The sequence below is a fragment of the Staurois parvus genome, unplaced genomic scaffold (assembly GCF_062004578.1).
Source record: "Staurois parvus isolate SC_StPar_1 unplaced genomic scaffold, SC_StPar_1.0 ptg000025l, whole genome shotgun sequence".
NCBI classification, from domain to species: Eukaryota; Metazoa; Chordata; class Amphibia; order Anura; family Ranidae; genus Staurois; species Staurois parvus.
In genome coordinates this window covers 30,794,570-30,819,426 of record NW_028317821.1, presented here as the reverse complement: position 1 = coordinate 30,819,426, position 24,857 = coordinate 30,794,570, and the positions used below count along the sequence as shown (strand labels likewise).

General features: G+C 41.3%; 1 protein-coding gene across 1 annotated transcript in view; it reads right to left on the bottom strand.

Moving 5' to 3' along the window:
• Positions 1 to 24,857, bottom strand: part of PLXNC1 (plexin C1) — a 159,777-nt gene that overhangs the window by 124,469 nt on the left and 10,451 nt on the right. Inside the window, exons 3-7 of the mRNA XM_089652672.1 lie at positions 24,080 to 24,214; positions 20,567 to 20,667; positions 12,804 to 12,903; positions 11,624 to 11,789; positions 4,445 to 4,532 (exon numbers count right to left, since the gene is read on the bottom strand). Of these exons, the coding sequence (XP_089508798.1) occupies positions 4,445 to 4,532; positions 11,624 to 11,789; positions 12,804 to 12,903; positions 20,567 to 20,667; positions 24,080 to 24,214 (590 nt within the window). The remainder of the gene's footprint in view (positions 1 to 4,444; positions 4,533 to 11,623; positions 11,790 to 12,803; positions 12,904 to 20,566; positions 20,668 to 24,079; positions 24,215 to 24,857) is intronic.

Here is a 24,857-nt window from a genome sequence, read left to right as displayed (position 1 = left end):
GAGGAATAGTGCCCCATCGTTGGTGTCAGTGGGAGGAATAGTGCCCCATCGTTGGTGTCAGTGGGAGGAATAGTGCCCCATCGTTGGTATCAGTGGGAGGAATAGTGCCCCATCGTTGGTGTCAGTGGGAGGAATAGTGCCCCATCGTTGGAGTCAGTGGGAGGAATAGTGCCCCATCGTTGGTGTCAGTGGGAGGAATAGTGCCCCATCGTTGGTGTCAGTGGGAGGAATAGTGCCCCATCATTGGTGTCAGTGGGAGGAGTAGTGCCCCATCATTGGTGTCAGTGGGGGGAGTAGTGCCCCATCACTGGTGTCAGTGGGGGGAGTAGTGCCCCATCACTGGTGTCAGTGGGAGGAGTAGTGCTCCATCACTGGTGTCAGTGGGAGGAATAGTGCCACATCATTGGTGTCAGTGGGAGGAATAGTGCCCCATCATTGGTGTCAGTGGGAGGAGTAGTGCCCCATCATTGGTGTCAGTGGGAGGAGTAGTGCCCCATCATTGGTGTCAGTGGGAGGAGTAGTGCCCCATCATTGGTGTCAGTGGGGGGAGTAGTGCCCCATCATTGGTGTCAGTGGGGGGAGTAGTGCCCCATCATTGGTGTCAGTGGGGGGAGTTGTGCTCCATCACTGGTGTCAGTGGGGGGAGTAGTGCCCCATCACTGGTGTCAGTGGGAGGAGTAGTGCTCCATCACTGGTGTCAGTGGGAGGAATAGTGCCACATCATTGGTGTCAGTGGGAGGAATAGTGCCCCATCATTGGTGTCAGTGGGGGGAGTAGTGCCCCATCATTGGTGTCAGTGGGGGGAGTAGTGCCCCATCATTGGTGTCAGTGGGAGGAATAGTGCCCCATCACTGGTGTCAGTGGGGGGAGTAGTGCCCCATCACTGGTGTCAGTGGGAGTAGTGCCCCATCACTGGTGTCAGTGGGAGGAATAGTGCCACACCATTGGTGTCAGTGGGAGGAATAGTGCCCCATCATTGGTGTCAGTGGGAGGAATAGTGCCCCATCATTGATGTCAGTGTGGTGGAGGGGAGAATAGTGCCCCATCATTGGGGTCAGGGGGGGGGGGGAAATAGTGTCCCATCGTTGGTGTCAGTGGGGGGAGGAATAGTGCCCCATCATTGGTGTCAGTGGGAGGAATAGTGCCCCATCATTGGTGTCAGTGGGAGGAATAGTGCCCCATCATTGATGTCAGTGTGGTGGAAGGGAGAATAGTGCCCCATCATTGGGGTCAGGGGGGGGGAAATAGTGCCCCATCGTTGGTGTCAGTGGGGGGAGGAATAGTGCCCCATCGTTGGTGTCAGTGGGGGGAGGAATAGTGCCCCATCGTTGGTGTCAGTGGGGGGAGGAATAGTGCCCCATCGTTGGTGTCAGTGGGGGGAGGAATAGTGCCACATCGTTGGTGTCAGTGGGGGGAGGAATAGTGCCACATCGTTGGTGTCAGTGGGGGGAGGAATAGTGCCACATCGTTGGTGTCAGTGGGGGGAGGAATAGTGCCCCATCGTTGGTGTCAGTTGGGGGAGGAATAGTGCCCCATCGTTGGTATCAGTGGGGGGAGGAATAGTGCCCCATCGTTGGTGTCAGTGGGGGGAGGAATAGTGCCCCATCGTTGGTGTCAGTGGGGGGAGGAATAGTGCCCCATCGTTGGTGTCAGTGGGGAGAGGAATAGTGCCCCATCGTTGGTGTCAGTGGGGGGAGGAATAGTGCCCCATCGTTGGTATTAGTGACACAAATGATGGGGCACTATTCCTCCCACTGACACCAATGATACTTACTTTGCTGACCCCTGCTCCAGCCTGGGCTCGTTCTCTCACTTACCTGTCAGCTGTCTTCCTTCTCTGGCCGCTCTCCTCTTCACTCGCTCCGGCAGCTCCCTCGGTCTTCTTTGATGTACGCGCGCTACCGCTCGGCTCCTCCTCTCCAAGCTCCACCTCCTCGCCGGTGATTGGCCGCCTGTGTGCCTCTCCTGAGCTACAGTTCCGGTGGCCAATCAGCGGCGAGGAGGCGGAGCTGCTGAGCGATCCCGGAGGTGTGGCCAGGTGACAGCAGCGTATCATCCCGCCCACACATCTCCGGAGACTGCAGCGGTGTCTCGGTTCCTAAGACCATCGGAAATATGTGTTTTCCGATGGTCTTAGGCGACCCCTGGGAAATGGTCGTTCGACCCCCAAAGGGGTCGCGACCCCCAGGTTGAGAACCGCTGGTTTAGATCAAAGCATATTCATGTGTTAGAATGGCCCAGTCAAAGTCCAGACCTAAATCCAATTGAGAATCTGTGGCAAGACTTGAAAATTGCTGCTCAGATGCTCTCCATCCCATCTGACAGAGCTTGAGCTATTTTGCAAAGAATAGGCAAAAATGTCACTCTGTAGATGTGCAAAGCTGGTAGAGACATCCCCAAAAAGACTTGCAGCTGTAATTGCAGTGAAAGGTGGTTCTACAAAGTATTGACTCAGGGGGGCTGAATACAAATGAACGCCACACTTTTCACAGATTCATTTGTAAAAAATGTTGAAAACCATTTATCATGTTCCTTCCAATTCACGATTATGTGCCACTTTCTGTTGCTCTATCACATGAAATCCCAATAAAATACATTTAAGTTTTTGGTTGTAACATGACAAAATGTGGAATATTTCAAGGGGTATGAATACTTTTTCAAGGCACTGTAGCGGGTGGACCTCCTGGGTCTCTCCCACAGCTTTGCTCTTCTCACAGCCTATGTGCACTACAGTGATGATGTCACTGCTATATACAATGTAATAACTAGCTGTGCAAAGGTGTTTGGTGTACACAAAGTGGATTTATCTTTTATGGTTATTGAAGAGTTTATTTAAATTTTTGTATGCCCAGAGCTCAGCTTTAAATCTATAACTTTCATTAAAACAGTACCCGATGATCCTGCCATGGATGTACTTGTCCAGGCACTTCCTGTTATAGGGTGACAATGCTCTGTCCCTGTCTTCTAACTGTTCTCCTGCCCTGTCACACACTCTCTCAATGGAGACTACAAACCCATGCATGGTCTGCTGTTGTCAGGAAACCCATCCTGAGAAATAACATCAGCAGTTGCTGGCGTGTGTGCATATAGTGGCTGCAGAGAGGATGCCGGAAGTTGGCAGTGCATGCAACAAAGCATGTAAAAAATTTAAAGCAGTATTTTATAAGGAAAAAAACATGCTAATTGTGTATTCCAAAACAGTGCTTTAGCAAACTAAATGTTATACAATTAGGGTTGACATGTACTTTAACATTCAAGAGTTTCTGTCTACATTAAAGAGCTGAAAATAGGATGTAGCTTGTTAAGAGCATTTTTTACGCTATATTCACACTAGATGCGGTGGGACTGCGTTGGGTGGCTATTCCAGCGCAGTCCCACCACATGGACAAGACAAAATGCCTTGCCTTCTATGTGCCTGGTTACTGGCAGTAAGCAAATCATGAGATGTTACCATGACAACCATGACAGGTAGCAAACTAAAGTAATATTATGTATAAAATAATGCATGCAACATAATAAAGGATTTAAAAAATAATAATAAAAAAAGAAAAAGGTATTGTGACTAAGCTACAAAGCAATAAAGTTTGTCCCAGCATGTGTTATAGCAGGGGTCTCCAAACTTTATAAACGGAGGGCCGGTTTACTGTGTTTCAGACTTTAGGGGGGTCAGACTGTGGCCAGTGGGAGAATAAAATGTCCTGGCATCAGTGGGAGTAAACAATGCCTCATCATTGGTATTAACGAGAGATATAGTGCCCCATCACTGATATCAATCGGAGGAATAGCTTCCCATTGTTGGTGTCAGTGGGAGGAATAGTGTCCAATTTTTGCCATCAGTGGGAGGAATAATGCCCCATCATTGGTGCCAGTGGGAGGAATAATGCCCCATTATTGGTCTTAGTGAAAGGAATAGTGCCCCATTATTAGTGTCAGAGGCGGGAACTATGCCTCACTGTTGCTGATGTGGGGAGGAATAATGCCCCAAGGGCCGGATACAAGGAAGCAAAGGGCCGCAGTTGGGAGATCACTGTGTTATAGTAACAATGTGTGAAAATACAGCTATAGGCAAAGCTTTTTTTTCATTTTGCATAGTGTATGGGAGGGTTATATCCCCTGTCAATTTCTTTTTAGCCATCTGTGTCCCATTGGGGAGATTTACCTTTACTTTCTGTCCCATAGCCAAAACAGGAAGTAAAAAAAAATCCCTGCAAATTAAGGGAAATTCCTTTTCTGGGAACAACCCAAAATTTGGGGTTTCTTTTACATTCACTTTTGATGATAATGGTAAATAGAACAAATAGAAAAGGTGAATCTCCCTAATGGGGACACAGACAGCAATAAAACATGACAGGGGTTCTAATCCATCTCCATTCTATCTAAAAACATAAATGTTAACTTTAGTTATAATTGAAGAAAAGCACGTAGTCATGGATTAAATATTTACCTGGACTCTGTATATTGAGAGCAGTTTCTAAACTGGAAATCTTCTAATATCTCTATATTTGTGCTTTCTGCTTTGGCAGTCATTACATCTGAAAGGCAGAATAAAGTAACAATATTAAATACGTTGCAGTTTTTTGACAAAAAAGCTCTCTTTTTTTTTCCTAAGCACTTTTTCTGCCTCTCTGTGACAAGTTCTTTAAAGTGTATCATGGCAAATCCTTGAAATAATTAGCAAAGATATATGTATTCTGTTTTTAAATCAGTGTTAGTATCCACAGATTGTGGATCCAGCCATTTTGCATTGCTCTTGAAGCATTTAAGGCAGCTCCCCCCCAGTTCTGCCTATTCATTGACCAAGCCCTGCATGCCCTCCCATCCATGTTGAAGGGTTGGTCAGGGCCCATGCCACTAATCACAATGCTTTCAGAGTGTGCATTCTCAGACATCATTGTTACTTACACAGCAGCTCTGCAGTGTTAATTACTGCCACTGTTACATTTTTTTTCTTGTCCTCTTTGCGGCTTAAAAGTGTGAGCAACAATGACCATCAAAAGTCATTTTTTTAATGACTGGCATCAAAGCAGGAGCATAACACCAGCTAAGGGCAAACAGTCTACATTGCTACTACTAAGAAAACGAAACAAATGTTCCTTACTGCACAGCCTTCAAAGGGGATCTGTGGCTATAACAACCTCTCTAACTCTGAAAGTGTTACTAAACCCACAACAGTGAAAACAGTCTGTATATGCAGTAAAGCATGCTTGTTATACTCACTGGGGAACCTAAGGGGTTAATCATCTGCATTGTGTAAAGAGGCTGTTTGATCCTGACTTCTCTGATACTCCCTTTCTTCTATTGACCCCAATCCATCGACTGATAGAACAGAGCCTTGGGGGCAAGCTGCACACACTCAGTTTGGTGTGCATTGCTAGAGAGTTTTTTTTCTTTGGGAGAATGGATGTGACCAGCACAGAGTCAATCAGCACTGTCTAGACAGAGGGTCAGAGGGTGTGCAGTCTCGTAGGACAATCAGGGGAAAACTCCTCCTACAAGCCTAAACCAGTGCTCTGCTGGACACTGATAGAAGTCATAAGACTGCTGATGAGAAAAGGTATTTAGCGGTTTGTATTTACTAAAATAATTGCATTTCTATGTTCATATGACATATTGAATGCAAGGTTTAGTAACACAATAATACAGTGATGGATATGTGTTATAGTCACATGCATACAGATTTTCTGTATTTAAATTGCCTTGACAGCCATCCTAATTATTATTATACAGTATTTATATAGCGCTAAAAGGTTTGCCCAGCGCTGTACATTATAGTGGGGGACAGAACATGAGACAATACAGTAACAAAACAAAACACGAGGGGGTCAAGGGCCCTGCTCTTTCAAGCTTACAATCCTAATGGGACCCCCTTCCACTTCCAGGCCCTACCGCAGCCAAATGGGCTGCTATGGCCATTGTTATGCCATTGCCTCAGAGCTATATGTTATGTTTGTTTATTGCTGTTGGTTGATTAACAGTAAAAATATTGGATCATCTTTGATTTCTTGATTCTATGGAGTAGATTTACTAAAACTGATGCACTCAGAATCTGGGGCACCTGTACATGGTAGCCAATCAGCTTCTATGTTCAGCTTGTTCAGTTAAACTTTGACAATAAAAACTAGAAGCTGATTAAATACTATGCAGAGCTGCACCAGATTTTGTACTCTTTAGTAAATAACCCCATATTTGTATTAGACAGCAGTGCCACAAAAGTATTATTCTTGTGGTGCTCCAGGCCAGACATGGAGTATTTGTTTTCCAGCTGCAGGCTCAGCAACGTAAATAAACGTTGAAAGCTTGCTTCTGGGTCTGGGGTGCGTGTATGGCTGGACACCAGTCAGCAGATCCCTGCCAATGATTTATAGCTAAGACCTACTGATCGCCTGTATCAAATCACAGCACAGATTCCTGTGTTTACAAACACAAGGCTCTCTACACAGAGCAGCAATCTGGCTGTTTCTTCTCCCTGCAAAGCAGAGAGAAAAAACAGCCAGATCTACTAGTAAAAGCAGCAAACATTACTCATATTACACATTGTTAGGCACACAGATAACCCTTTGATTGCTCCTAGATATTAATCCCTTTTCAGCCAGTGTCATTAGTACAGTGACATTGTCCAGTATCAGCACTGATCACTCTAATAGTGTCTCTATTGATGTCAGAGTCAGTTAGTCAGAAAGTGCGCTTTTCAGCCAGTGTCAGTTAGCGCCAAAATGCTTGTCACACTTTCACAGTCCCACTATAAGTCACTGATCACCACCATTACCAGTATAGCATCATAGCTGCATAAGTTCTAGTATATACAGTATACCATAGTTGGCCATAGTTGATGCTTACTATTACACAAACCAATTAATATACACTTATTTGTATTTTTTTTACCAAAGACGTAACAGAATACATTTTGGCCTATATTTATGAAGAAATTAAATTTTTTATTGGATAGGTTTTATAACAGAATATAGAAAATATTGTTTTTTTTTTCTAAATTTTCAGTATTTTGTTGTTGATATCATAACAAATAAAAAACCCAGTGTGGATTAAATACCACCAAAAAAAGCTCTATTTGTGTGAAAAATGATATAAATTTAATTTTGGTACAGTGCTGCATGACCACGTAATTGCATGTTAAAGTAGCACAGTGCTGAATAGCAAAAAATGCCCTGGAGGTCAAGAGGTTGTAAACCATTCAATCAGTAATATACTATACGAACTTCATTGTTTTAACTGCTTCCCTACCGGCCGCCTGCAATGTACTGTGGACAAGTGCAGCTACAGGCAAAGCGACGTACGGGTACATCGCTCTGGCTGTACTAACATAGGGGGGCTAGAGGGCGTGCAGCGCTCCCCACCTGCAACTGCTATGTCCGATGGACACAGCGGACTGAAGATCCCGGTGATCATGTGATCACTATGCGAACACATGATCACAATGTTAGCAAAGCTGCTATGAATCAATCTGATTCATAACAGCTCTGCTTCTCTTCCTAGTGAGCTATGATTGGCCAACAGCTGTCACATGATATAGGGGGCCAATCACAGCACCCTATACCATGTGACCAGCTCCAGCCAATCACAGATCACTATCTTGAGCTGTCAAAAAGCTAACTCATTCATGACAGTTCATTAATGAATTAGGTTCATGACAGCAAGCTTTGCATTGCAGGAGAAATTACCTTTTATTTCTCCTGCAAAGCAAAGTGTAAAAAAAAAAAAAATACAAAAAATATCTGATCACCCCCACAGTAGTACAATGTTAAACTATTCTGATAAAAGTATTTAAAAAAAAAATTCATATTGAGTATTTAAAAAAAAAATTTTTAAGGGTTTTTTTAACTACTTGCCGACCGGTTACCCGCATTTTACGGGTGAGCAGTCACTCTGGGCAAAGTGATGTAATCTTGTGTTGCTTTCTATTTTGTGGTGTGAACGCGCCTGCGCCCCCTGCTGCCCCCCCCCCCCATTGGACCAGGCAGAGAAGAGGGAATATGGCACCAAGTAAAAGCACTATATTTTACACACACACGTGTTAGATTAGCACATTTAACCCTTTGATCACCTCTATTAACCCTTTGATTGCCCTGCACCCAGCCAGTGCTATTAGGACAGTGTCAGTATATAGAATTTTTCAATGATCACTGTATTACTGCCACTAGCAACATCAGATAAAGTCAGGCTCAGTTAGCACCCCTCCCAGCCAAGGTCAGCTAGTATAGTACACTATCACAAGCAAGCCATAGGTCACTTATCACCCCCATTACTAGTATAGTGTTTGAACAAATCAATATAATGAGCATGAACAGAACTATACTACTGCCTGCTTTGTATAGTGTCCCCAAAAACGCAGTGTTAGCAGGATTGGCCCTGTTGGCGGCCAGCACTAGCGTTTAGCCCCTCTGCTGTTTTTCATGGAAGATTTGTACCAATTGATTGTGGGCCAAAGCAATTTATATGCACAACAATACATTGCCGCCCACCCAAATTCAGCTCTTGCCAGACAATTTGCATGGGAACCTATCACGGTTTCTGAATTTAAAACTTTTTTGGGCCTAACCCTCAACATGGGCATTACAAAAAAGAACGAATTGCGGTCATACAGAACTGATTCATTATATGTCCATGTTCTCTGCTGTTACATATATGCCCAACATGGACCAGCAATGTACTGGTATGTTGCTGGACTTTGAGTGGTTATACCGGGATGATGCCTGCAGCTACAGGCATCATCCTGGTATTGTTATTTTCAGCTGGCAGTTAGCTTTCATGTAAAAGCAATCCTAGTGGCCAATTAGCTGCTGTATCATTTTTACAGCAGTGGGAAGGGACATTACCCCCCCCCCCCTCCTCCTGCTGCCTTCCACAGTTTTCTTGGGCTCTCCCTTCCCACAGAGGAATTCGGCAGATCCGCTGGCTGACGATAGAGCTGATTAGAGACCAGAATTACTCCAATCATCTCTATTATCTAAGAGACCAGAAGCTACCAGCATTTCATCATTTCCGTTTAGCCAGACTTTAACAGCGCCACTTTTAATTTGGGAAAACATCTGATCACACCAATGTTGGTGAGATCAGATGATGTAAGGGCAGAGGAGATATCTAGAGTCTAATAGAATACAGATTTCTCAGAAAAGAGTAGCTGTCACTGCCTATTGCTATCACAGGGGATATTTAAATACCCTGTGATAACAATAAAGATGATAAAAAAAAAGAAAGGGACAGTGTTAAAAAAAAAAAATCACCTCTGCCCCTCCCCCCTACCCATGCTCATGCGTAAAGGCGGATGCAAGTGTTGGTCCCGTGTTGGTATGCCAACAGAGATTGCACCATGTGAGGTATCACTGTGAATGGCAGATGGAGGGCAGTCATTCTAGCACTAGATCTCCTGTGTAAATATAAATTGGTGACCTGTAAAGGCTTTTAAAGTGTCGCCTATCGATATTAAAAATGTATGTACTTTGTCACCATTGAACAGGCATGTGCAATTTTAAAGCATGTCATGTTTGGTATCCATTTACTCGGTGTATCATCTGTTATATTTTATCAAACAATTGGGCGATATGTTGTGATTTTGTGCATTAAAATTCTAAAGAGTATATTTTCTACAAAAGATCTGCGTTTGAAAAATCACTGCACAAATACTGTGCGACGTAAAAATTTTCAACAACCACCATTTTATATATAATATATAATGTTTGGGTGTTCATAGTAATTTTCTAGCAAAAAAACCCTGTTTTTTCATGTGAACAAAAAGTATAAGAAAAGGCTTGGTCTTCAAGAGCGGGTGTTGTGTGGCATACGCTTTTAATGTTGGCCCTGAAATGCCAGGATAGTAGAAGCAACCCCTCCAAATGACCCCTTTTTGGAAAGTAGACATGTTTTTGGAAAACGTAGAAAGAAAACAAAAATGTATTTTTTCTTTCCTTTTTTCAAAATCATGCGACAAAAAAATGATATCCGAAAAATACTCACCATGCCTCTTATCAAATTCCTTGGGGTGTCTACTTTCCAAAAAGGGGTCATTTGGAGGGGGTGTTTGCACTATCCTGGCATTGTAGGACCTCTGAAACTCTGATAGGTAGTGTAGAAGTGATATGAGGAAATATGCCCTTTGAAATCCTGGAAGTTGTCATTGGATTTAGGGGGACTGTATGTAGCTAGGCTGCTAAAAAGTCTCTCACATGTGGTATCCCCATACTCGGGAGAAGTAGAAGAATAGGGTGTTATTTCACATATACCCATGGCATGCATGAGCAATATATCATTTAAAGAAAGGAGAATTTTCAAAAAATTTGTGGCAAAAAATAAAATGTTCCATGGACTCAACATGCCTCTCTGTAAAAATCCTTCGGGTGTCTATTTTCCAAATAGGGGTCATTTGGGGGGGGGGGGGGGTTGTACTGCCCTGGTATTTTAGCACCTTTTCCTTATTGTGATAGGCAGTCAGAAAATAAAAGCTGTGTAAATTAAAATCCATACCATAGTTTGTAGACGCTATAACTTTCACATAAACCAATTAATATACATGTATATTGGGATTTTTTTTACTAAAGACATGTAGCAGAATACATTTTGGCCTAAATGTATTAGTAAATTTGAGTTTATTGAATATTTTTTATAACCGAAAATGAAAAATATGTTTGTTTTGTTTTAATCTTTGGTCTTTTTTTGTTTATAGAGCAAAAAAATCGCAGAGGTGATCAAATACCACTAAAAGAAAGCTCTATTTGTGTGAAAAAAGGACATACATTTTGTTTGGATACAGCATTGAACAACTGCACAATTGCCAGTTGAAATAGTGCAGTGCCGAACAGCAAAAAATGGCCTGGTCATGAAGGGGGGGAAATCTTCTTGAGGGCAAGTGGTTAAGCTTATTTCTCATATAACTATGCAGACATATATGTACACATTCCAAATTTATTTTAATATCATTGACAAATTTTTATATCCACATGTTTAAATTAAAAAAAAACCATTTATTTCCAGGATTTCATCAGTGTAAACATTCCCTCTTTCGCAGTTAAGTTATACCAAACAACAATATTACTGCAGGGACTTCTTTTTTATCTCATGTTATATTTTGGTATATAGATGATCTCATGATATAATTTGATATAGATGACCTCTATGTATGCAGGGCCGTTGTTAGACTATTTTGCGTCCTAGGTATATAAAAACACACACACACATACCTGATCATATACCCTCTCTTCTCGGCTGCATAAGGAGCTCAGACAGGGGGAGAAAAAACAGCAGCACACAGATCTTCCCAGTGAATAGCTGTGCGGGGAGGGGGTGTCAGCATTGGAGGAGAGCAGGCTGAGTTCCCAGCATAGTCAGAAAACTGACCACACTGTGCTCTCATGCTTAGTGTTCTCAGTTTTCAATAGCATTAAAAGCAGAGAGGATAGTGGGAACACCGGGTATTTCACACAAAGGAAGCAATACAAAGGGAACAGAGTATTTTTTCATACAAGTACATGGTTTAGCAGGCACATATCAGGAACATGAAATGTTGGGTTTACATATTCTTTATTGGTATTCTTTAACAATTAAGACATTCGTTTATATTATATATGTCAGATATTAACAAAACATTGTATCAGAGTATAAATAAAAGGTATACCTCCATCAGATGACTTGACAGTTGAAAATACACAGAAGCAATCCAAGGACTGTTGGTTAGCTGTTCCTTTACAAAGAACTTCCCCAGTGTTTTTCTTTTGAAATTCACAGCTCCAAGAACTCTTTCTATCAAATAATGAAGGATTTTTCTTGAGACTTATTTCGATCTGTATGAATCAGAAATAAACATAAAGCTTTACTTAGAAACAAATTCTGCCATAAAGGATTTGAAGTCATTTGAATCCCAAATTCAGACATAATACATTTGGAATGGATCACATAAAAACTGGCCCACATATACTGTTTGTACTTTTCATAATCACTTTCCAGATGTCATTTTCTAACAAGAGTCAGAAATGAATATTTCACCCCTGCGTAACATTGGCAAGCTTTCACTTCTGTTCTGGTGTCAGTGTAATTATTATGACGGAAAGAGGAAATATCCAATGGGGGCATAAACTAAAATAAAAGGCTAATAAAGGTTCTAACCTTCCTCGACCCCACTAATAAAATGTTTTAATTGCAATTGTATTTCTGATAGGTTTCTCCTTTCTTTTTGTCTTGATGACAGTGCAGTTATTAGAATAGTGACAATCATCTTTAACTTCTTGCCACCCACATATGTTATGAGATGACATTTTTGTGCTGAGATCGTGTTCACTGTGCACTTCCAGCACAGAGACCAAGCTGTCAGAGACCTATCCTGGTCTATAGTAATGATCAGAATCAGTGGTCACATGATCAGGCAAATATTTTGTAAAGATATTTAGAAGTACAAAAAAATATATTTATACACTTGTAAATTTTGATTACCCGCTGCCAGCCTGATAGCCAACATAGTTTACCCACTTCCTGTGAGCCTGGGCCATCTTGGACCCACCCCAGCCTGTGACTAGACAGTGAAAGGAGAAGCAGAACAATTTTAACATGCTTTTTTATGTCACGCTCCAGCCCTGCTGTACAAGAACTGCAAGACACTGTTTCCAGGTCAAATTCAGGTATTTATGCTACCTGCATTTAAAAATATACATTTAATGATATATTCATGACTACAGAGCTGCATAAATTTGTGTCTTTTATATCTGCCTAGAGTTTAGCTTATAATAGTTTCTTTCTACGCTTGTCATATATATAGTAAGTGAAAGTGTATCACATAAGCAGCATGTCATTGAAAGGAATACCTGGCTCTCATTCACAGAAATAACATGGATTCCCAAACATTTTCCATATTCCTCGGATTTATCAATCCAATTTTCCACACATTCTGCCTTCATGGAACACCTAATAATATACAATAAAACCAAATGCAATAAAGTATTATTATATTGACTTAAATGTGATTTAACCATACTTCCCCAGATTAGTTAAAGTGATACTAAAGAGTGAAGTGTTATTGACCACAATTCATTCACATAAATCAAATATATCATGCCACTGTCTTTCAATTGCTACAGTATGAGTCTGTGCCTGCACAGCCCTGATTGGTACTGTGCCAACCACATAAAAAAAAACAGTTTCAGAAATGCAATAAAAAATTAATATCAATATCAAAAGACTGTTTTACAGCTCCATGTAAACCTTTATTGAACATCAAATGTATATTATTTGTACACTTATATGGTGTAGGCAAGATCAAAGATGGTTGACACTAGCTTTCATTTTGTTCAAACAGTATCTGCATCCAATACTGATTTATATTAAAACTAAGATTTTTTTGGGAATTTCTTAGTGAATGTAATCAACGAGCATACTATATCCCACCCTAACTGTGTTTAGCAATAGGAGGAAATGAAGGAGGGAGGGAAGGAGGGAGGGAGGGAGGGAGGAGAGTGTCATTTACCATTCTGTATACACCCACATGAGTGATTCTATAGTCATGTGGCCTGCACAGATAAGAAAATAGAGGAAATGAAAAGCTTAGAAGGGAACTGAAACTGGAGCATGCTCAGTAGGTGACAACAACTGGTGTACACCAGGCTACTGTGGGGACACAGAGAAGATGGGAGGGACAGTTAAAGGCAGGATCAACCAGGAATATTTCACTCTACACAAAATGAATGCTTTAGTGGCTTTGTGAGTATGCACACTCTGTTACATAGCATGTAATTCGAGTTTCTCATTGTTTGGGTCAGAGATGGGAATGCCTGGAAAAAAACAATTTAAAATTTTTTTTCCAAAGCTGTTTTTTGGGGTTTTGTTATAAAATATGAAAAATAAAAATAAAAGCGTGTGGAAAATGTTCTTTTACAATAATATATTTATGATATGGTATTCAAACTATACAACATGAAGACCTTAATGAAAGATTTCTGAGACTTTATGTAAAGTCTTAAATTGTAAGTTCTCTCGGCTGAAGACAAGCAAATCCTGGGATACAATTCAAGTAAAACTGTTCTTCTCAATGCAGTTCTCAAACAAGACAAATATACACTTCTACTAGGGGGCACCGCAGGGGAAAGGCTTCAATTTAGTTTGCTTGTGGGCTCCATCTTATACCTTTTACAGTTGAGTAACTGTTGGGATGCAGTAGATGATAGTTTCTGTCCTCCTCTCAGGCCTTAATTGACAGGTAGGAAGATAAATTTGGCTGTAAATTCATTTATCTTTATAACCTTTAAATGATTCCTATTAATGTCCTCCACCATTACAGCATAACGTTTACTTATAGTCTGGTCAGTACATTGGTTTTCTTTTCCCTCTCTCAGCAAAAGGGTAAGACCACCATCTAGAGTTTAGAAACATTTCCACAACGAAATTTATGCTGAGAGCAAAGCTGTAATTTGCAAATATTGTGAGAAATATTCTTTTCCAAATATTTCATGGATGGCAAACACATCTTGGCATGCCAGAGGTGCTAAGGGGCAAGTTTGATTTTTTTTTATGAAGATGGTTTCTTGCTTTTTTTGTTGCTTTTGAGAGAAAGGGGAGTGGTTACTTGTTCCCATTAATAGTTGAAACATTCTGAAAATATACAGTCCCTGTTAATCCATTTGTAATAAAAAAAATGTGAAAAGCTTTTAGTTCATTTAAAAAAAGTTCTAACAGTTTAGTTTATTTACTGAATAGGCTGTACTTATATTTAAATATAATATTCTTATATACACTGCATTTTACATTCCAAGTGTAACAAAATTACATTACATTCAATTTGTAAAACTACTCAACGTTGAATTTACAAAAAAAAAAAATTCAGGAAAAAAAATGGAAAAAACATTTTTGAGGCCATTTTCATGGCTTCAAAATTTCCAGAAAGCTTACATCTGTAGTCTTGGTTTAATAACACTTGAATCTACTGTATGTTTAAAAATGCTATACCATAAAAATAGACAATAAAGATAAGAAAAATGAAAATGACACCTTAAATGCACCTTAACTTCTTCCCTAGCGCACTATAGCTGAAGGATGGCTACAGCACGGCTGTCTAGTCCATGGATGTCATTCCAGAACACACCCCCTGCACTCCCCCAGCGCTGCCACCAGTGGTTGCTGTGTCCTACAGACACAGCTGATCACGTTATACGGTAAAAGGCCAATCACTGTGGCCTTTTACCACGTGATCAGCTGTGTCCAATGACACAGCAGATCATCAGGTAAATACAGTTGCCGGTTATTGGCTGCACAGCGTGAGGAAAGTACTGCCGATAACTGGCAATTGTCAGAGAAGTGATCGGCACTGATCATCAGGGCACTGATGATCACTGCTATAATTATCAGTGCCCAGCAGTGCTGCCCACCTGTGCCACCCACCTTTGCCCATCAGTGCCACCCACCTGTGCCCTGCAGTGCCACCCACCTGTGCCCAGCAGTGCCACCAACCTGTGCTCTGCAGTGCCACCCACCTGTGCCCAGCATTACCTAGCAGTGCCATCCACCTGTGCCCATCAGTGCTCATCAGTGCCCATCAGTGCAGCATCATCACTGCCAGCTCATCAGTGCCGCTTATCAGTGCCTCCTATCAGTGCTGCCTATCCGTGCCACCTCATCAGTGCCGCCTATCAGTGCTGCCTATCAGTGCCCATTAGTGATGCCTATCAGTGCCCATCAGTGCTTCCTATCAGTGCAGCCTCATCAACGCACATCAGGGACGGAGAAAAATTACCTGTTTGCTAAATTTTATAATAGAAACAAAGAAAAACTTTTATTTTAAAATGTTTTGCTTTTTTTGTTTGTTTATAGAACAAAAAATAAAACACCCAGTGGCAATTAAATACCACCAAAAGAAAGCTGTATTTGTGTAAAAAAAAATTATAAAAATTTCATATGGGTACAGTGTTGCATGACCACACAATTGTCATTCAAAGTGAAACAGTGCTGAAAGCTGAAAATTGGCCTGGGCAGGAAGGGGGTGACAGTGCCCAGTAGGTAAGTGGTTAAACTAATTTGTAGTTGTAAACACTTAATTGTACAGTTACAGTATGTCATACAGGGGCAAGAAAGCCCCAGTGCCCTTAGAAATGAACCCCACAGAGTGATTGGAGGTCACCCAAGGAGCAGAAAGTGTGTGCTGCTTCCTCTCTGGTGTGCTCATCTGTACTAAGAAAGCTGCAAGTAAAGTGACATCTCTTTTTAGAAAAAGATACAGTACATATTTGCCCAATGTCTATCTGTGGATTTAGGAAGTCGATTCATGGTTAGTTTCGGTTTTAGAGGAGTCTTGAGTCAGCCTAGTCCAGTGTATCTCAACCTTTTTTCAGTGAAGGCAACCTTTAAAATTATGGACAATCTCGAGGCACCCCGTTCTAAAACATAAAAAAACTAAACTAACAGTTTTACATAACACAGCAACATCCACACACATAGTACACCCAATGTTAGAGGTGATTTTTTCTTCCAAATATACCTTTGCACACAATAGAACTGACTAGTATTTCAGTGTTTCTTGATCAGTTTCTGTCTATCACTCAGCTAATGCGACCCCAGTGCTAACAGAGAGGGGCAGGGAGGGGTAAATAAGGATGTTGTGGAGGCACCTAATGTCCTCCTTATAAACTGATTATGTAATTGGTTGTTAGGAATCCGGAAGCTAGAAGGTCATAAAAGTGCACAATGAAAACCTGTGGCTTTGTGAAGTAAAAGGCAGGCTTGATTCACCTGCTGGCTTGTATACAATTTTTGGGCACTTTTTAAGGATACTGCCAAGGAATCCCTGATGGAGCCTGAAGGCACCCCAGGGTGCTTGGGTACCCAGGTTAAAAGGGTGGCCTAGTCAATTGGCATTATATCACAAAGGCAAGAGGTGCATCATTGAATCTCTCAGTAATGACTCTAGTGGCCAGAATAAAAATAAGGTTTATTAGGTTTAAAGCATGTCTAAACAGAAAACAGAAATGTCAAATATTGCAGCTTACCAAATAGTAGAGTTCCCACTTTTTAGAACTTTTTCATCCAGTACAGAAAATACCTGATGACTGTGTTGCTATGGTTATTTTAGTGATTTCTATATAAATATATGGAATGGTGTATTTTGGATACCATGAACTGTTTTTAGAAGTTAGGCATCCCTTTAACATATGCCAATAAACCTGTTTGAATGGCCCAGGGCACTCATGCAACAGGAAATGATGTTGGCAGGAAGTAGGGGGAGGGAACAAAGGACATGAACTCAGCCATGTGCTGAAGACAAAGGGAAGAAGAAGAAGAATTTTGCAGAGCTCTGAGGTCAGGGACAACCACCTGCTCAGCCACAAAATAAACAGCAGGGAGAATAGCTTTTATGAAGTTCTGATGATTAGACAGGGAAAGTTGCAGTCCTTGTGATGCCTACAGAACTGAGCTGTCAGTTTGACCAATGAAATCTAATGCTACCTTACCTATAAAAAATGTTATTAACCCTATTTAAACCCTAATTAGCTTTTAATTTGCCCCATTCTTTCCTTAACATTTTGTTTGCAGTTTCTTTTTTGTTTGTAAGCTTTTTAATTTTGCATTCCTATTTTGTCTTGCTAAATTCAAATAGAGGCTTTGTAACAAAAACATAACTCTAGAGAAAAGAAAAAAATTGTATATTAAAATTTGTATTGAGGGGACAGAAACAATTGAGTACTGTCCTTGTTACTTTTCTTGTTTGCATTAACATACAATTTTCAGGACAAGCTTTCGGGGTATGTCCCCTTCGTCAAGGTCCAAGCAGTACTACTTCGCAAAGTTTTGGCAGAATGTTAAAAGAAACAATCTCTGAGGAGGGAAAAAAAAAATGAAAAAAACACACAACAAATGTACACAGCAATGGTTATAAAACTAGGATTAGACTAGAGATAAGACACAGCAAAAGCAAAAACGGGGGTTCGGGGGGGGGGGGTGCTTGTTGAATAATGAGTGAGGAATCCCGTGTCCAAATTAAAGCTGTTATCTTTTGTATCCAATAGAAATATAATTGTTAGTTCGAAAGTTTTCCTTTCCTGGATAGTTTTGAAATTTCCTTTAAGAACTAAGATACTGAGGTCTTCACTACTGTGGTCCAGTTGTATTGAGGGGACACACAATGACATCCTTACCTGCCAGAAGACCTTTTGTAGGCATTGCTAGGGAGCTTTGTAATCTGGTGTAATGGCGATGCTAGGTGCAATAACTAAAAGCAAGTCATATACACACACAATCAACAGGTAGTCACATAAGCAGGTACTTTTAACCAGCATTTACATCATTACATATTCTACACATGTGAAAGACCCTCTACCAAATGAACACTTGCCCTGACACGTCATAGCATTCACCCGGCACTCCAAGAAATAACAGAATCCAACTGCAATATTCTTGCACTGTCAAAACCTCCACTTTTATTATCACAGGACACACAGGAGGATATATCTTATAGTCATCACAATCTGCATAATAACACACCAATAATAATTTGAGCATTCCAGCATGAAACAGACACATTATATGACAGCGTCACATCATAGAATTAATACATTACCAAAGCTATGTGAAGGCGGGAAGGAACAAATCCCATCAGAACCATACTGCACAGTGGGTCATGGGGAAGCCGTAAGCATGACCAATCGATGAGCCCATATAGCCTTTGCAAGAGTCCCAGAGCCAGAGCGTCCCCTGTCACTAGGAGGCTCCCAATCGATCCCATTTAAACTCCTGGCTTTTAAACCATTTTCCTGGCAGCTTTCCCGAAGTGGGCGGGTGCGACACCCACTCTAGGAGGAGCTAGCAGAAAGGTTCTGAGGATAACAGAGTCACGCCCAGCCACCATATTGAATCAATATCGTTATCTAAACAGTCACACTTTTGCTTCAGGTCAGCTTCTTATCTACCCTAAACGTAAAGATTTCCAACTTCTCAAGCAAGTAGACATCTTTAAACAGGTTCTTATCTTCTAATGTAACATTACTAGATGTGATGAACACGTTCAATCCCACAAACAAGTTCTTATCTGGCTATAAGCAGTCTAATATCTTGTGACTCTGTTCCTTTAGCTTAGAGAAAATATATCAGTCATTTCTCATGCTCCTGACATTTGGGCAACAATACTTTATTGTAAAAATTACCCAAGAAACAAAGGGTCCAAGGCCAACACATTTCATAGGCATTACATCTGGACAAGGTATAGTAAGACGTTGACATAGATACAGCCCTCTACTAAACTTGTGGATACAAATGTGGCCCTTGGACCCTTTAAAGTTGAACACCACTGATAGAGACATGTGGGCAGGGAACAGGTCTGCTTCATCTCAATTTGATTTACAAGCTGTTTGTATACTAATGGCATAGTTTTATATTTCAAAACTGTGGAAAAGCAAGCTTGTTCATAGGACACCAAGATGACAACTTGTTCAAAGGACACTAATTGGTGGAGGAAGGATAGCTCCACTGAATGTCTGTATGAACACTCCAGCCTTAGTGCATGAACCTATTGCCAGCACAAACATTTGTTGTGTGGAGGCATATCAAAATGCCAAAGAGTAGCTTAAATGCTATGTTTTTGAACTTGACTGTTATGCATCCTAGAGTCTGAGTAGATGGCCAATGCAGCATATCAGTTTGAAACCCTTCCCTGACAGGCAGTGCTGGGACATGGTTATCCAGCACCCAGGGCAAAGATTCCAAACTGTGCCCCTTTCACCCCCATCATAATGTGCAGGCTTAGTGGATTCTACGGCCTGCAGTCACTCTCTTATCAAAATAACTACCGCTATCATTACTTCTTTCAGCCTTGTAACAGAAGAAATGCCCCCCATCCCTACAGTAAACCATTGTGCCCATGGCAGCTGCCCCACCTGCCCACCCATTGCCCAGCTTACAGGTATATCTGACCTCCTCCTAAGCTGATTTTTCATTTCCATTGACTTTTATCCTTTGTTTACACTGATGCGGTGCGGAATTCACAGCGTTTTCAGTGCAAATTCCGCACCGCATCACAATCGCATCCCGTTCACACGGACCGATGCGGGTGTGTATGTTAAGTTAACAACACCCCCACATCGGTCCACAAAACGCGGTGTGATGTGCAGAATCAGATCGCATAGGTGTGAATACCTATGCGATCCGATTCTAGTGCGGTCCAAAAAAGGGTCCTGCACCTTTTTGGTGCGGGTACGTTGCGAATAGAGCCATACAAAATGCATGGCTTTAATCGCACCGCATACAAATCGCATGTGATTTGTACAGGAATGAAGTACAGTCCCTGTGTGAATTACATGGGATTTCCGCAACCGCTGTAGTGTGAACCCAGGCTTATGGGGAGATAAACAGGTCTGATGCAAACAGAAGCCCATGTACAATGTACACAAGCCTTAAGAATGTTTCTTCTCTTGTTAAGAAAAAAAGGTAGTTATAAAAAACAGAAAATGTTGGCAGAAATTGTAACATAAATAAGTACAAATCCTATACTTTATCAAAATGCATAAAAGGTCTGCCTATGTATGGCAAGCCTTTTGGTTGACTGTTAAGCTTTTTGAATAAGATTATTTGTATAAGATCTCAATTAACAAACCTTTTCTGTAATTGGCACCACCCGCAGTGTGGATCAGCTGCAGCCATGCATTCGTTACATGATTGATATTGTTCACATGTTGCAATTCTCACCCGTTTAATCTAGACAAACAAGAGATATTTTTAGCATACTACAAATAAAACACATAAGGTGATAATAGCTATTTGGCTTTTTATTCTGTATATACAGCTTAAGGGTACCCAAGACATATAAAAAGTTGATATGTGGTTCAACTCTCCAGTATCCTTCACAATGTTCACAATCTTTTTCAGCTATATTGTTTTGTTATGCTATTTCTGTAATTTTGACAAGGTTTGACTAAGCAGATGTATTATTTTATTATTACACTCTCACACTGCATAAAAAGTGACTACAACAGTAACCATTGTGACAACTACTGTTGTCAATTTCTAATATCACAAAACCCAGTAACCTGAATGTTCTAGATATGGCACAGGGCTCCTAAAAACTGATTGCGAACCTTTTTCAACACCTTGGTGGACAAAAGTGCATCTTTGATCTACAAAACTGCATCCTGCAACTCATGAACCATATGGAAGCATTCCTTCTCCACAAAATGTGTCAGAGTTTCAGTAGTTCCACACAAAAAAGGTTAAAAAGAAGCAATGACCTGTAAATGCTACTAAAATAGTTATTTGCCAACATCTAGTTGTAACACTAACCATTTTTTTTACTTTTAGTTCAGACTAGGAAAAAGTTAGCTGTCTGTCAGCTTTGTACTTCTTTCTATGAATTCATTGTAAAGATTTTCTGCGCCTATGATGCCTTAGACGTGGACAGTAGAGTTTTCTATTGGGACAGACATCAATAAGAAGTAATAACTCTTCTTTGCACTTCCTGAAAGTGAGGGAAAAGCACTCCAAGAAGACAAAGTATGATCATATACTGTATATACACTGCTCAAAAAAATTAAAGGAACACTTTGAAAACACATCAGATCTCAATGAGGAAAAATCTCATGCTGGATATCTATAATGATATGGACTGGGTAATGTGTTAGGAACGTAATGACGCCCCATCGTTTGATGGAAATTAAAATTATCAACCTACAGAGGACTGAATTCAAAGACAAAAAAATCAAAGTGAAAAATAGATACAGCAGGCTAGTCCATTTTGCTGAAATTTCATTGCAGCAACTAAAAATGGTACTCAGTTTGTATGACCCCCACGTGCTTGAATGCATGCCTGACAAGATTGGGGGCATGCTCCTAAGGAGACGACGGATGGTGTCCTGGGGTATTTCCTCCCAGATCTGGACCATGGCATCACTGAGCTCCTGGACAGTCTGAGGTGCACTCTGGTGCCGTCGGATGGACCAAAACATGATATCTCAAAGGTGTTCTATTGGATTTAGGTAAGGCATGCGTGGGGACCATTCAGTGGTGTCAATTCCTTTATTCTCCAGGAACTGCCTGCATACTCTCGCCACATGAGGCCTAGCATTGTCATGCACCAGGAGGAACCCAGGACCCACTGCACCAGTGTAGGGTCTGACAATGGGTCCAAGGATTTCATCCCAATACCTAATGGCAGTCAGGGTGCCATTGTCTAGCCTGTAGAGGTCTGTGCATCCCTCCATGGATATGCCTCCCCAGACCATCACTGACCCACCACCAAAACGGTCATGCTAAACAATGTTACAGGTAGCATAACGTTCTCAACAGCTTCTCCAGACCCTTTCACATCTGTCATGTCCTCAGGATGAACCTGCTTTCATCTGTGAAAAGCACAGGGCACCAGTGGCGGACCTGCCAATTCTGGTGTTCAGTGGCAAATGCCAATCGAGCTCTATGGTGCAGGGCAGTGAGCACAGGGCTCACTAAAGGAGGTAATTTAACACCCAAGGCAGCTGAAACTGATTAACATCTCCCTCTGCCACTTAACTGACCAGATCAATATCCTTGGAGTTTAACTGACTTAATGCTATACTCTGATTAAAAAGTGTTCCTTAAATTTTTCTGAGCAGTGTATATATATTTATATACAGTACATATTGTGCAGGACACCGAGGATGGGTCCTGTATGGATGCTATGTGTCTGTCAGGAATCCGGGTATGACCAGAGATGTGTGGACTGACACAGGGAAATGCAGACTTCAGGTATAGTATAAAACAATACAATTTATTAAAGGCTAAACAATACATAAACGCAGTGCAAGGCTAAACATAAACATAGTGCAAACAAAACCAAACCTCCAACAGATAACAATATGTACAACACCAAACGTAGTTGGGCAGGCCGGGTCGTTAGCTAATGGGCAGACAAGGAGCAGGCAGGAGAGTGGTCAGGAGTAGCCGAGGTCGGTACAGGCAGAGTTCATGCGGAGTCAGGGTCAAAGCAGAGAGTTAAGCAGGCAGGATACAGGATCAGGATACAGGGCACAAGAGAGCAATACACCAAGGCACTGACTGCAGGCCTGGTCCTGCTTAAATACACCTCCTGCAATCAGCCTCAGGTGATGGCCTGATTGCAGGAGTTAGACACTGGCTGCTGAGAGCACCCACTGGCCAGCACTGGTACTGCAGCCCACATGGCAGGTAAGCCCCAGCACTACCAGAGATAAGACCATTCCTGACAGTGTCACTTATATTTGGGTTGTGGTCCCTTTAAGGGAAAAGTTTGGTGTAAGCAGGGATCTCCCCCATGTAGAATGAGGGATCCTGGGATAATCAAACATAAAGTGAGAAATGACTTGCAGTACTCTCTGCATTGTTAACTGCTTATTTGGGACCTGGAATTGCGGAAGAACCTCCACCCCTGATTATAGAGACTTTGGTCGCAATGGGGTTAAGTAGCCTCCAGGAAGCAGCACAAAAGACAAGAAGCTCCTAGTGTGGAGTGATAACAGTTTAGAGAAATGACACCTGCCTGAGTGTTGCTTGTGTCCTGGAAGTTGCCAAACAACTGAAGCTGGACTTCCTAACTTTGGGGTAAATCCCTTACATGAACTGTGCATTCCTTACATTTTATTTGTGCTGAAGACAAGCAGACTTTTTGTGTTGTGTTTTCTGAAGCTAAGTCAGTCTTGGTTTGCTGCTGGAAGCTGTGTTTTCGTTTGCTGGAAAAAGATGGTGTGGTTGTTTTCAAGGAGCACAATATGATGATACTTCGACAAAAATGAACTGCATGGTAGAGTTGCCATAAAGAAGACTTTATTGTGCCAATGCCACAAAAAAGCGTGTCAAGGTGTTGTCAGGCATATTGTAACTGGGCTTTTTTGTGGCAGTAAAGGCTTTTAATTTGTGCAGTAAAGGCTTCTTTATGGCAACTTGACCATACAACTCATCTGTGTTCAAGGATCGTCATATTGTGCTCCTTGAAACAACAACACTGTATTTTTCCAGAGCAGCCTGTATTTCTCCTTAGGTTATCTGTGGGTTTTTCTACTGGCAGTTGTGGCTGTAACCTTTCTTGGCCTCTAAATCTTAAAACATATTCTGCATTGAATTTAACATGCTTATGATATCACGGTAGCAAGTAGAAAATACCAACCTCATTGATAGTGGCTACATACAGGTAAGTATTGTCAACAGGGTCAAGGTGCATTGTTCTGAAGACTGCAGCTTCATCTTCAAATTCATGTAAAATTTGTGGACAGCTTGCTGTATAGCTTGAATCCAAAATAACCTGAATTTGGGCATAATTAGAATTGAAATAAAAAATAAAAAAGATCTTTCTGTTGTCAGTAAGTTACATAGTTATTATATACAGTTGTATTTTTTTGGTCTATACAAATCAATAATTTCACAACCACTGCATGTACTATTGATACTGGCTATGAAAAGCATCATATAGTATATGGATAAAAATAAACACCAACAATGATGAATAACTGTTAATTTTGAAAGTATATCTAAGGTAATTTTTTTATTCTGCATGGACTTGGTAAAGGTTAAAAGATCTGTCAGGCTTTCTCATTTTGGATGGAGTGGGGAAAGGTTAGAAGATCTATCAGGTTATTATCGCTCCCAGTGTGGAAGTCTACCCTTTCTATTTGTCCTATTGACCTAGTCCCATTGTCACTGAGACTGAAGGTGAGGAAAACGTAAACATTTTGGATTGACACTGGAACAGGAATAAAGGAAAAGTCTTTGAATGTGGTCACTTGTTCTGGTGTACAGGGAGGGTGATGGGTGCACCGGGGTGGGGCAATTACTGTAACCATTTCTCTGTATGACTCTGCAGCAGTTGAAAGCCAGTGGGAGGGAGAAGCCATCTTTCAGCTGCTGCAGAGAGAGCCATATAGGGGATCAGTTCCAGTAGTTGCCCC